Raw genomic sequence first — 14,630 nt, forward strand, 5'->3', positions numbered from 1 at the left:
TGCCTGAAAGCATTAATGAGCATGTGGATGTGCTACTTGGGGACATGGTTTAGTGGTAGACCTGGCAGTGCTTGGTTAACATATGAACCCAATGAGCTTAGAGATATTTTACAACATAAATGTTTCTGTGATTCTTTGTTATCTCAAGTATCTGACATGATTTTTCTCCATACATTCAAGCCTGATGTTTTTAATTTCCTAATCATCTGGGTTGTGACAGACCTGCAAGAAAGCTGCCTAAAATCGATACGCAGCTTGCTGGCTTCTAAGTGTTTATGTAATTTTCTGTGAGATACCCACAATGTTCAGCTCATGTCTAATTGGTGCTGTTCCTGGGTGGAATACAATGTCTTTTTACAAGTAATGAAATCATTTTAAGTAGCGTATTTGAGTCTTTTTGTATTTTCTCTGATAAAGGAAGTTGTTTGATGCAGCATATTTTTATAGCAGTCAAGCCTCATGTTTAATTTGGCCCTTTTATGCTTCAAGGCTTTCTATTTGGCTCATGTGGTATTGGATTGTGTGGTGTTCGATGCTCCTTTGCTTCTTTGTATTCAGTACACAAAAAGCTGAAATGCTGCTCACTGGATACACCTGAAAATCTAAGGAGACAGCAGCAGTGGCAGGTTGCAGACTGTTCACTTCCTGCAAGCCATTTCTGTCTGCGCAAAACTGTGCAGCCCTTTATGGTAGTGGTACTATTGGCATTGTCAGTGGTTTTGGTAGTATTTGGCATTGTCATTCCAGGGATGTTAACATCACCAGCAAGTTCAAGGTGATGGAGAATCAGAGCTGGCAAGAAGCAGTGGTGAAAAGGATCAGTCCAATGGCTGTGGTGGCACTGTTTCATGTTCTGGGGGCCTTTTTGGACACTACTGCAATTTCTAGAGCTGGAGCCAGCACAAAACATTCATCAGAAGTGCTGTCACATGTGATAAATGAAAAAGTAAAACAACGGAACATGGTCGTAAACAGGGCTTGCGACTCTCATCAGCAGAACATTAAAACCAAACTCTTAAGTAGATTATAGCTGGTTTATCTTCTGGATTAAAGCCCATACACCCACACAGGCACACGCAGAACACAGCAAGTGCCAGAGCTTTGATACCCACTTTGTCACAGCAGTGACATGATTACATGGTCACCCTGTTTAGTTACGGAAGAGCTTTCTTGGGCTCTCTTCTATCTGTCCACTCACAGCAGACACTTTTATACACATCCTTCTAAATTAATTGTCAAAATGTTATTTTAAATTGTTTCTTCCAATCTGTCATTTCCCTATGCATCTAACAAAATGTGTCCCTAAGAGAAGGAGGGATTTTATTATTGTTAAAATCACCAAAGCTCTGTCTAGCATGAAAAAAATTATGCTTTCATGGAGGGTAGCATATTACACCCACTGCTTTTTTCTTTCTTCCCATAGCAGGTAGGAAATATCACAAAATGGATATACTTTTATTTTGCTTTTCCTTGTCATACATATATATATACACACATTTACAGGAATAAATGCTGTTAGGATATCTGCCATGGTTCTCTGGTTGGCAGTATCTTAAAGCACTGATAAACTATGGAAATAGTACATGATTTTTCAGGGTCTCAAATTGCTTTGAAAATTGGATTTACCTGAATCCTTCTTCTGTTGAAAACTCTCTTTTGGGCTTGGTTCAGTTGTGTCCAGAGGTACTGAAGCAAGTAAAAGATTTTGATGGATTGGGAGAAGTCAGAATCATGACAGTAGCAGAGGTGCTGAACTTATTTTTGTGAGAGAATGAGAGTCTGCTGTAATCCTGGTCACAGACTCCTTTAGCCAGCTGCATTTTGTGCTTTATCTTCTGAGCTGACATTTCACAGGAGACAGATGTATTGTATATATACACACACACCCACGTGAGAGGGAAACAAAATCAAGTCAGGGAGATAACAGACCCCTTAGAAGAGATTATAGATTGGAAGGACACAAAGTAGGTACCAATACCATCTCTGGGGAAAGTGAATTGATTTGAGAGGGATGAGGGAGATAACACCTCTGTCTCAGAAATCTTTCTGTTGCAGAGCTACGTGGCAGAGCAGCCTTATTTTAATGTCTCACCATGCCACATTAGCACGTCTCAAAACCCATCTCAAATAACTAAGCAGGTGAGAAGGGACTTTGTGTTCCTGTGCACTGCGAGGCCTGTGGTTTGGTTCTAGCTCCTCAGTGTAACTTCCAAAATGTCCTTGGCTTTGTATTGTGGCAATCACAGGTCATCTGTAACAATAGACAGCTTGAAATTCAGGCAGGTGGTTGTCTACATTTTCCAGCTCAGTGTTTCATTACTCTCTCTGGTATCTGCAAAGGAGAAAGTCTCGAAATATCAAAAAGAGGAAAGATCTGAAAGATGAGAGGGAAGGCTTTGCTTTCTCCAGCATGTTCCTGAAACTACTGAGAAACAAAACCACTTCTGCTGTAGATGAAAGACTGTCAAGTAGCATTTCTGGACAGTGAAACTTTTATGTAACACAGGCAGTGGCAGATTTTACTTGAGTGCAATGATATATTTGTTTCTGTGAGATTTCTATCTGATGTAAAATTCATAAGTGTAATGAAAACATCAGCTCAACTTTTTCATCAGTGGTCACAACAGAAAGGCAAATGTCAGGAAGTAGGAGGAAAATAGGAAACAAACCAGGGAATATCACTGTGCTACTGTACCAGTCCCTGGTTTTTTTGTACAATTTGTGTGTTGTACACAGGTCTGGTCCCCACAGTCCCAAAAAGAGGTAGCAGAACTGGGGGAGGTCTGGGGAGGTCAGCAGGGACAGTGGTGGTGCAGAGCTGGCCTCTTCAACCTGCAGGTGAGGTAATGGGATGGAAGGGAAGTATGATACAGGTCATGACAGCATGACAAAAGTGAGGATAGTTGTTACCACCTCTTCCACTATCAGGATTTTGAAATACCAAGTTGAAGTAGTGGGTGGACAACAAAAGAAAATGGTTCTACCCTGTGCACAATAGCTATGGACCTCCTTGCAACCAAATTCTGTTTATCAGAATTTGGTTTCAGCAGGAGGCTGGAGAGGTTAATCATAAAGTAACCTTTTAACTCCATCCATTAACTCCACTAACTCAGCAAGGAGGAGCCATTGACCAAATATCTGATGCAGACAGTGCTGGAAGCTGGACATGTGTGCTTGCTCTGTCCCTGTATATTTCCCCATGCATCTCCTTCTGCCTCCTGCTGGTGCAGGTGGACCTGTGATCTCACCCAGTGCTGCTCATTCGTGCATATTGTCCTGGTTCTCAACACTTTCAGGGCAAAGTGTAGGACCTCTCTTTCCACATTGTAACCATTGGCACTGTCTCTGTGAAAAATGAAAAAAAGAATAAATAAAACCAAGGGGGTAAGCTAAATACTGAGGTTATGTAATTACAAAGTGCTCTAATACCACATGATTGATGCCAGAATGAATGATGCCAGTGATGAATACCAGAAAACTGTCAGGGTAGATGGGACTGCCATCAGGTGCCTTGGAAGTGGCCTGTTTGACTGCTGCAAGGAGCTATTAGAGGCAGCTGTGAGGAAGTTTAGTACAAACCAGAGCCCAAAGCAATCTTACATCAAAGTGTTGTATTACAGAGAGGTTGTCACTGTAGTTTTAATTGGCAAAAATCCGCTGTGACTTATTCTCCAGGCAAGCACATTAACTTGCAGTTGAACAGATTTCTTTGTCCATGATTCGGTTTAACACATGATGAAAACAGTTGATTAAATAATGATTTACCAAATTGCTGTGTCTCATATTTTGTAACTGATTCGAACATGTGCCCATACAAAAGCAAGGACAGGAGGAAGAGGAAACAGGAACAGCTCTGTGACATACAGCTGTGGTTTTGTGGAAGGAGGGGAGGAGTAGTTTCAGAGAGGCACTTCTGAGGTTGTCAAGGTTACAGGTACTTCTGTAGGTGAGTGGCTTGGGCATTCTCTGCTGAGAACTGGCATCAGCTGTTTCCGTCTGAGATTAAAAAATTGCATTTTAATTACATTGCTGCCTTTGTCATTGCTATGCCTTTGCTGAAGCATAGCATGTAAGTCATTGGAAACTTTCCACAGGACCAGTGAAATTTTTAAAGAAAAAAATTACAGTAGCATTTACCCCAATAATATTTTGAAATTTCATTAGTTTTCAAGTGTTTCCCAGATGAGGGTCTCTTTATGATCGCCCAATGAATTAACCACCCAGATCTGCATTCTTAATTCTTTAGAATGCTTTTGGAAGCTAGGATTCACTGTTTCAGATGTAGGGAAGCCAAGAGCTGTATGCCAGTCTGGTGCTCAGTGAGAGAACTGAGGATTTGCGCTGAACTTGCTGCTTTGAGACATGGCTGCAATGGCAGCAACTGTGCCTTAGCCCTGGGAAAGAAATCTGTGCTGATACCAGCGTGGTACGGCTCGAGTGGAGTCTGACAGCACCAGTTGTATACTTTAGGAAAACAAACAACATCGTGGTAGATTTCAAGCTGCGCGCAGAATTGATACAATATGTCATAATGAATTTTCTGCCAGATTTAAGAGTAATGCAGCAAGATCTTCATCTGCTGTGAAGAAGTGCAGCACCACTGACTGCCTTAGTGGTATCTATATAAGTGTACACAGTTGGGGATGGGGCCAGGAGGTTTATACTGCACAGCAAACAAGCCAGCACTGCACTGAGCAAGTACCAGGTGCTGAAGTTGGGCAGAGTAGTAGTGTAGGCAAAAAGGAGCTCAGAAAGCAGGCAACCTCCTTTGTAAACCAAGGAGAATAAATTCACTGCTCCTGGAGCAGAAGAATCTAGTGAGAAAGCCCACCACTGCTGTGGGGTTAGAACAGCCCAAATTTACTTGGAAATGCTTTTCATGTGCTAAGTCAGGTAATTTTGCAAACTTAAAATCTCAAAAATGGCTTATCTTTTGAAAATCTTACTAAATGAATATTAACTGCCCAGTTTTAAGTAAAGCAGTACTTTCAGCGAGTGCCTTGCCACTGGGGCAGCTCATCCTCTCTGAATGTGGAGGACTTGCCTTTTCAAAGGGAGACTGAGGAAAACGCACTCTTTCACTTTTAAAACCAACCTTTGTGTGCCTGCCGTGCCTCCAGGCCTTCTCACTGTCTGTTCAAAATCTTCAATTCCTCAGTTTCCCTACTGTCCTTTTAGACAGGCAGAGAATCCTCAGTGGCTTCTTCATAGTTGTCCCTTTAACTTGGACTTGATGATCCTTGTGAGTCTCTTCCAACTTGGAATATTCTGTGCTTGTGTGACAGGCAGGGACAGGGAAGGGCTGCTGGAGGCACAGGAGCAGCCAGAGCAGCCTTTCACCAAGAATCCCACCAGTGCTGTCCCATGTCTACCCCATCACTGCAGGCTGGTCTCATCAGTCCAGCCACGTAAGTCTGTGTCCTGTGTCTGCTCCACAGAGGAAGAGGAAAGGGACAAGTATTCCCTGCTTGGTGGGAAAGGAACCTCAGGACACCAAGAGACAGGACAAGCTCATACAGCTTCAAAATTGAATGAGGGTTGGGGTGAAGCTCAGAGTTATTTTCCCTAGAAGTCTGAGACTTTGGAGAAATAATAAAAGAAGAGTTGTGGAATTATTTTACCTTGTTTGGACACTATATTGCACTGACATTTATGGGTATGATGTTGCAGTAATCCATTCAATTCAGCCTGCTCAGTCATGACCTTTTCTGTAACATTACCCACAATGTTGTGTGCAGTACTGCAGAGAAAAAGGTGAGGGCAAGGATGCCAGCTGACTGTTGTCAGCTTAAGTACGATATAAGATTTGCACTTACAGTAATGATGGGTGCAAATGCAGAACCAGAAAATGGGCAATTTTCTAAGGAAAAGGTCCATGGTACTAAAACAACATTTGTTGCTGCCATTTATTTTTTTCAGGTTCCCTTTCCATGTAGATGATTATTGTTTTTCTGTAGATTTACCAAAGCAATTACTTACCCCCATATAAAATAGTTTAACAGTTCACGTCTTACTTGTTGAATCTTTACATTAAATAACTTTCTAGTGTAATAGGGACTCATCACACATGACATTAAAGTGTTGCTAATTGTGACTGGAGGCATTTAAATTCTGAATCCAAGTGAATTATATTCACTTGGTATGTTGCACCATTTTTACTTCATTCCCCAGTAGGTTTTATAACCAAGTATAACCTATAACATTTGCTTTTCCAGAATAAAATAAATCCTGTACAGGGGATTGACATCACTTTTTTCCTATGGTGCCTTTTAAGTAGTGTTTAAATTTCAAGTAGTCTTGTAGGTTTCATACAAATTCTCCATGGAAAGTAGATTCTGCTTTTGATATTTTAACTCTTTATATGATATGGCTTTGTAAATCATGGGGCTGCTACGTCCAGCATGCAAAACATTCAAGTATCCTTACGTAATGCGCAGGTGAACTCATTTTGGGATGAAACTTTATTAATTACATGAAGAATACTGTATTTTAGAGAAACAGAATTGTACAGATGAGCATTCAAATATGTTCCACCAAGGACATAATGGTTAACTCTGCTTTACCTTGGTTGAAACCCAGGGCACCTCCCAGTGTACAGTGGGGACCCAGGAGCATTGCTTCCACCCCGAAAGTCCTCCTTGCAGTGTTTCCAGCTCAGTGATACTTTGCATGTACAGATGGAGGGACTGAAAACACAGAAGTATCACAGTAGCATTAGGATAGTAAAGCAGGTGATTTTTAAATGAGACATGCTGTATTTTGCTGCTCTTTCTGCATCCAAATGGGCAGGAAGTTACCCAATAAAGAAGCCACATGTTGGAGATAATTGTCAACAGTCAGTTCCAAAAATAGGATAGGCTGCCCAGGGAACTGATGGAATCACTATCCATGGGAGTGTTCAAAAGGTATATGGATGTGGCACCTGGAGATGGGGTTTAGTGTGGAACACAGTGCTGCTGGCTTAACAGCTGGACTCAGTGACCTTAGAGGTCTTTTACAGCTCTAATGATTCTACAGTCTGTGATTCTATGCAAACAAAGTATGGGCTTAAATATTAAGAGCATTAAGAAGGAGTACAACTTGGGGAAGCAAAATTTCTGCAGGTCTTGCAGGTCTCATCTAGAGGTAACTCTCATTTGAGGAAAGGCTTTCTTTTGGCCAGTTTGGCATCTGGCTCTCAGGCTGGTGCATGCACACAAAGACATAACCTGTTTCAATGAGGTAACTGTTAAAAGTGATTTGTGAACTATTTGGTTTGTGCTTTAAAATGCACAGCCCAGGAGGTGGGCTACATTTCTGTAGAAGACAGAGCCATGCTCTTTGGTGCAGATCTTGGAGTAAACCCTCAGCAATGGAAGACTGAGCCCATCTGGGATATATTTATTTGTATGACAAACAGGTTGGCAGTCAATAAGTGTTTTGTGCATCCATAGCCTTTAAGAATTTCAGCAGTATCAGATCAGTGTATCCTGGCCCCTCCTACAAATCCTGCCCTGATGACAGTGGTGCCAAAGTGCTGTGAGGTGGCCAGGCTGTGCCTGAGCTGCTGCTGTGTGCTCATTGAATGGAAGGGCCGGGTTCCCCTGGGGGCATGACAGTGGATAGATGCATTGTTGGAGGGCTTAATGCTGCTCTGCATGTGCATTTTCAAGGCAAAAATAGACTTCTTTTTCGACACATAAAGTATGTCTAAAGAAATATAGATAATCCAGCCCTCACAGCCTTCTGGTTTTTGAAAGAAACAGATTGGTCTTCTGAACGTTGTGCTGGTAGGTTTTTCTCCTGCCTCATCCTTGGAAATGAAGTTATTTCAGTGTACTATGAAAAGAAGTGTTTGGAGACTTACTGACTTACATAAAATGGAATATTTCATTTTATACATGAAAAGTATCCTCATTCAGAAGAGGCTGAAGCTATTCCACTCTGCTGGAAATAGACTATTTTCTCATGAAAGGGAAGATAAACTAATGTGATACTATGATTACTACAGAAACTAAAATGCTTGCTTCCAGTAGGAGAAAAGTAATAAAATGTATAAGCAGCTGTCTAGCTAGCTTACAGTAGCACTGTTGAATTACCAACAGCTGGCATTTCCTCTAGCTTCAGTCCGTGTTCATCTGCACCATCAGGGTGTGCCCAGGTCTCTGTCATAGCTTTACATTGCACAGAAAGGTTTTATTGCACCTTCCTGCACAGGGAGCAGTGTGGAAACCCAGGGCACCAGGAATATTTCTCTGTCTGCTCTGGATCGCCCTGACCCCCAGGGGAGCAATGACTTTGACCCTCATTCATGGAGAAAGTTTCCTAGACTTCAAGATAAACTAGGATCCACAAAAGTGTGAAATAGATTGTAGAGAGTAGTGTAGGTGTGTCACTTAGGTGAGAAATTTAGGTTTTGGGATTTTTAGTGTGTTGTGGATGGAAGCAAGATGGAGGGCACAAGGTGTCATCCTGAGTTTCTTCTTCATGCTTCTTCTTCCTCCTTCACAGGTTTGGGTAGCATTCTGTAATTGGGCAGAAAAATCCACATTGTGAACCAGTTATTGGGTTAAAAGGAGTTCTTAATTAGATAGTGTAGTCTTAAAAGACCTCGTAACAAGAGATTGTTAGTCATTTTTGTGGTGCACTGAGCCTAGTGTAGACAGTGTGCAAATCTTAAGATAATAATAAACAAGAACCTGAAGACCAAAAAAATCCAGTGCATTTCTATTTCCTAACACAAAACCACTCCAAGAAGGTCTCACCTGACAGGGGAGCCCCCAGGGAGGACCCAGCCTGAGGCCCAGAAATCAAGAAATCGACAGAGCAGGGACAGTCCATACCAGAAACATCCAGCCACTTTGGTAGGCAGGCTCCTTGCGTTCTTTGCTGCTTTTATGCCAATGCACGATGCCCATGTTTGTGTAATGTGCCCAGCGTTGCTCACTTTGCAGCAGGTTTTCTGTGCCCAGGACTAGGAGTGTGCTGGGCTGGATTGCAGTGTGCTGTTGGTGTCACATAATGAACTCTCTCCTTCTTTCAGGCCCAAACTGCTTTGCAGAAACCCTTGTCATTCCAGCAGGCCGGGAGGTGAAAACTGATGAATGCACTATATGTCACTGTACTTACGAAGAGGGCACTTGGAGGATTGAACGGCAAGCCATGTGCACTAGACACGAATGCAAGCAAATATAGGAAATCTACAAATCTACAGACTTTTCGTGGTTTTTATAAAATATCCCACAGCAGTGAGCACCCGAGATGATCCAGGGAAGTCTGAATGAGAAGATTCTGGCAAGGAGCAAGGAATAAAATACTGATATTTTGTTTTTCAAAGTAACATAATACTGCAAGGCAAAGAAGTGCATATATTTAAAACATTTGGACATAAGAATACCTGTCTTAAATGTGTTATTTTCACAGTGAGTACACTTAAATACACAATAAAATATTCTATGTATTTCTATAATACCATTATAGAGCTTAAAAATAAATGTTTTATATAGACAATACACGTTGAAGTACTGTAGCATTGCCTCTCCTCTTGTGTACATGCGCCATGCTAAAACTATACATTTCTGTTCCATTTTCACTATATGATAATTTTCTTGTGTGTTTTTTGGTTTTGTTTTGGGTTTGGGTTTTTTTGCTGTTGCTTATTTTGAATTTATTGGGGCAGACAGGAGATAGCATGTGACAAAACTTTGACATTCTCAGTTTTGGAAAAAAAAGGAGAAGAAAATAGGCTTTCAGAGAACATGTGTTCATTTATGAACATAAATAGGCTGTAATGTAGGGGTGAGTCATATCCATATCCATATCTTAGCTTTACTTGTGCTCCTGTCTCCTGATCCACTGCCAAGATAACTTGGAGCAGTAGGTAATGTGAAACTGGTCTCTCATAGCTGCTGCTAAAAATTTATTCAGATTAATTGAATTCTTAATATTCATTTCAGACATAAAATTTATCAGCAGGACAGATGTTGCTGTGACATAATACAGCATCACCAATCTGGTGGAAGTGATGGTAAGTAACTACAGAGCAGCATTGATGTGATGCATAATGGATATGGAGAATTGCAGTTTGGAAGGGCTACAGCAGCCAAACAAGCCTTCACTGATGTGGCTCCACATTGCTAGCTGTGGGTAGGAGAGCTGGTTAGTAGCTGCACCATTCCCTAGCCATGCTCTTGCCAATTTTTGGAACCTGGTTCAACATTTTGTTTGGCAGAGAATCCGTACACACTCTGTATTAAAGTGAAAGGTTTAAAACTCTGCCTTGGAATCCATCAGAGGATCTCTAGCACATAATCTGACCCTGACTGCATGGGAGGTGAATTACATCTCCCTGCTTCAGCCACCAACAGCCTTTGCTTAAATTCATTTCAGTTTTAGTTTAGTTTGTCACCAAATCCAACAGTATGTCTGCTTTGGATACCTGTTAAGGCAGTGACTCAAGAAATATGGATTTACTTTTAAGCTTTTGCTGGAGGGAAGATTTGATTAATAAATGTCTGAAACCAGAAGATTATTGCTTACATTCCCACTTACTCTTTGCTAATTTCTCCTATGGTGTAACCTGGTTACCACCTTTGCATCCATACAAAGTATGACTTTCTGCTGCTTCTGAACACTAAGGAACTTTTGCCAGTGACTTCACTGGATCCCAGTTATCACCTCATGTCCTTATTTTGAGCATATTCCTGTCACTGTGCATTATTTGGGAGTAAAGGATGTATGTTTTGTCTAAAACTTGTGATAAAGTATACCAATCCATTTCATAGGAATCAGTAGTCATATAACAGAGAGCTGGCTCCTAAGCCAGTCAGACCCATGCCTCATGGCTTTTGGGCTTCTGCTTACTGAAATCAAGTGTCAGCACAGCTCTGAGAGAGCGCCATGAGTGCCAGTGGTCTTCCATGCATGACTTCTCAGGACAAGTGGAAGTACCCAAGTAGGAAGCAGCCATGAAACTTGAGCAGAGAAGGTGAACTTGCAACTCAGCATGGCATTGCCTTTCCAAGTAGGCTGCTTGGTGACTCTAAGAGACATATGTGTTTTCAGTGAACTGTGAGATACTCACAGTTTGTGTCATTCAATGTATGGCCAAAATGAGTAAGTTTTTGCAATTCTCACCTCAGACTAGCCATGCTTTTCTTCTCCACTGAAGGTTCTCGTTAAGCCTTAAGACCATTTCCGAGGGGAATTTCTGTTCTTTTAGGCAGATCTCTTTGTTGAAGTGGTGAGTACAAAGTTAAAGGCTTAGTTTCTAGTGTAGCTTTTATAAACATTTTCTATTGCACATTTTTTCAAAAATATTTTTCTGTCTTTCAGTCCTAGTACCAACATATTAATGTCATTTTTACTGTAGTAATAGGATGGTCCTTTCTATTGCATGTGAAACTTCCCAGGCATGTTCATCTTGACATCCAGCACTGTGAGTGATTTCTTAAAGAGGTTATATTTTGAGTTATAGAATGGTTTTTTTTGGTTTTTGAGAAGAAAACTTCAGATATTTTTAGATTGTTTTTTCTTTTTATTGAGTGATGTAGAAGTTATACTGAGTTTTTAACCTTATTTATGCTTAGATCACTAGCACATCCAGCTTTAGCCTGTAGTATTACCATATGAGAGCTCTTTGGTTATGCCTGAGATGGGGAAATGGGCTGAGTCACTCTTTCTAAGCAGATCTCACCAGTCTTGCCCAGTTGCCACTCAGTGTGCTGTGGGATAACCCCAGTAGGGAACTAAGCACCACATGGCCATTCACTCCCCAACTGCCCACCCAAGTGGAATGGTGGAAAAGAAATGAAGAGTAAAAGCAGGAGAACTCGTGGGTCAAAGTGAAAATAACTCAATAAAGAGAGAAAGCAGAGCAGAAAGAAGCAACAAAAAAAGCCTGGCAATTGCAATCACTCACTACCTTCCATGGGCAGGCCAGTGGCCTGAGTAAAAGATAGCCTCAACCTCAGTCTCCTTCGTTGTACTGCTGAGCAGAGCACTATATGGCATGGAACATCTCTTTGGTTATTTAGTTCAGGTCACCTGCTGGTTGTGAGCCCTCCCAAGCCCTAACACACCCCATTCTACTCACAGGGACCCAGTGAGAAGCAGAGAAGACCTTGACATTGTGCACGCCCTGTTCAGCAATAGCCAAAACTCTCGTGTGTTTCAGCACTGCTTTGGTCACAAGCCTAAATCACAGTGCCATACTGCCTATTAGGGAGAGTAACTCCATCCCAGCATGTGGTGATTCTGCCAGCAACTCCACACAGGCATGGAGACAAACACACCAAAAGTCCCCAAAGATCAGACTCCAACCAGTGACTGCACCAAGCAGCACATGGGCCTTTGGCAGCTGAGTTGGGGAGTTGAGATTTGCAGCCTGATGTATAATATCACTTCACACAGACAGGTTTAAAATTTTCTTGTTATTGGAGTTGATAATGAAAAGAGGAAAAGTAAAATATTTAAAGTTAGCCATTATGGAATGCATTTGGGAACCATTTGCCTTTAAACTAATTTAATCTCAAGGCAATAAAATAACCGCAGAACTGCTGTGGTGGCCACATGTACTAATCTAAATGTTATGCTTTAATTATGTAATATACCTGTTCATGTGTAACCTTAAAAAATAAGAGAAAAGTCATCTGCATCATTTCCAGTGAAATAAACTCCAGCGAATATTGTCTTCCCTACTGAAGCCTAGATACTCAGATGGTTTTTGCTTCAGTGCAAACAGGATTATGCATCCTGCACATGAGGAGTTCTTCAGCTTTGCAGGTGGGTTGTGTCTATTAAAGCTGTATTTCCAGACACACTAATAACTCATGAATAATTTTGTTTTTGAAGGTCTGTTGCTTGGATAATGAATATTCTTCTCAGATGTTCTCGTGTAGCTGCATTGGCATGAATATGAGTTTTCTGCTTCTGCTTCACTTCCTTCTGCTTATTTCCCAGTTGAAATCAAGACAATCCATTTCTGTAAGAGTACGTTATACATGAATTTGTCTTCCAACCTGTGTAAGCAGGTGCCTGAAGAGATTATATTCTAGATGGTTTCAGGTAATTATAAAATTGCACAGTTAGTGTGCAGTAGGATTCTCTATACTACTCATTTAAGCTACAAAAATGGAAAAGCTGATACTCAAATATTATGTGAGATTTAAAAGGACAAAGGAGAAAAAGAGAAAGTATGAGAGACAGATGAGCTGGGCATTACAATAGGAATGTCCAACAAAAAAAAAGAAAAACATGTATTTTCAAAGAATATGATAAGAAAAGTAAATGAGAAAAGTATTTGGGCACAAACTGAAATACAAAACATTCTAGCTGGCAGTGAAAAAAAATCACACAGTAAAGGTGAATGAATACTGGAGGATGCTGCCCAGAGATGTTTTGGAGTCTCCATCTTTGAGGATGGCCAAATTCCAACTGGGGGGCACAGTCCTGAGCAGCCTGCTGCAGCTGAACTTGCATTCAGCAAGGTATTGGATGGGATGCTCTCCAGAGGTGCAAAATTAAAAACCAGATTTTAATGACATTGAATTAAAGTCTTTAATACATACAAGAAAGAAAAAGATACAATTAAAGGTTCCCTCACTTTGGAAAACAGCTGTTCTGTTTCCATATGGGGAACCGGTACTGTCGTGCTTGTAAAGTATTTGATGTTACTTTTGACAGTAACTTTAATACCAACGTTATCATAGCTCCATGATACATAGAAGGCTTTTAAAGGCACACATTATTTAAGAATCTAATGTAATCCAATTAAATGCTCCATTTATTCCCTTTATCAGGCAATGACTTTTCTTCACAGCCTGTGTTAACATGGGTTTTCTCTCTGCAAAAATACAACTTCCTGCTGCATTAAAAACCAAACTCAAACTGGGGAGACAGCACTGAATATCACAGACTATTTTCCTGACTATCCAAGAATTCAAAATTTTCATCGTTTTTTAGTTAAGGTAAGTACTACTTTAGAATGTACATGACTTATTCCGTTTTGACAACCACTCCTTCCCAGATTTCTCTTTTCTTTGAAAATATATTTAGGCTCAACCACATTGACAATGAAAATGTGTAGTCTCTTGAAATGTCACATTAAATAACTTCCATAGCAGGCAAAAAATAAACACAATCTAGTGTGTCATTTATTTGTTTGTTTGTTTGTTTATTTAATATGCCTGTAAAATAAATACAGGGAAACTCCAAATGACTGTGTCATTCAGTTACAGAGAAGTGGAAATAATGATATGGAATATTAAATTATCGGTAATAGGAAAAATTTTTTTCTTGACTAAATCAGCATAAAACAAGAGCTTTTCAGAAGCCCAGGTCAACACTGTTGAAACTGAGATAAGTATTTCTTCCACAGGTAGAAATAATAAGGTCTCTGTACTTAACTACAGTCAGTGAATGAGAGGGAATATTCACAAAACCTGGTGTAAAGTGCCCTTGTTCATAGTAGGCAGAATTAAAGACAAACCTTTGTTTATAATCATTTACTTTTTTTTCCAGTAAGTCCTAAAGGTTGTGCAAACCTTGTGAAAGAAGGTGCATTTCACCTATCAGGAGGACCAATTCCCACTATTTCTATACTCTGCTAAAATCCATAAATGTGTGCATGGAGAAGAAATTCAATATTCCAG

At 40.6% G+C, this 14,630-nt stretch overlaps 1 protein-coding gene and 1 long non-coding RNA gene across 3 annotated transcripts in view; one reads left to right on the forward strand and one right to left on the reverse strand.

The window, feature by feature from the left end:
- Nucleotides 1-9,491, forward strand: part of VWC2 (von Willebrand factor C domain containing 2) — a 55,004-nt gene extending 45,513 nt beyond the window's left edge. For both annotated transcript variants that reach the window (XM_064429257.1, XM_064429264.1), the window contains exon 4: nt 9,023-9,491. In XM_064429257.1, coding sequence (XP_064285327.1) covers nt 9,023-9,174 — 152 coding nt within the window. In that variant the 3' untranslated portion in view covers nt 9,175-9,491. The remainder of the gene's footprint in view (nt 1-9,022) is intronic.
- LOC135288754 (uncharacterized) lies at nt 3,098-7,086 on the reverse strand. Its single transcript, XR_010351706.1, has 3 exons — nt 6,923-7,086; nt 6,564-6,686; nt 3,098-3,345 (listed from the first exon to the last, which is right to left on the reverse strand). It is a non-coding gene; the product is annotated as an uncharacterized LOC135288754 (long non-coding RNA).
- Nucleotides 9,492-14,630: the final 5,139 nt, after the last annotated feature.

This window comes from Passer domesticus, chromosome 1 (genome assembly GCF_036417665.1).
Source record: "Passer domesticus isolate bPasDom1 chromosome 1, bPasDom1.hap1, whole genome shotgun sequence".
NCBI classification, from domain to species: Eukaryota; Metazoa; Chordata; class Aves; order Passeriformes; family Passeridae; genus Passer; species Passer domesticus.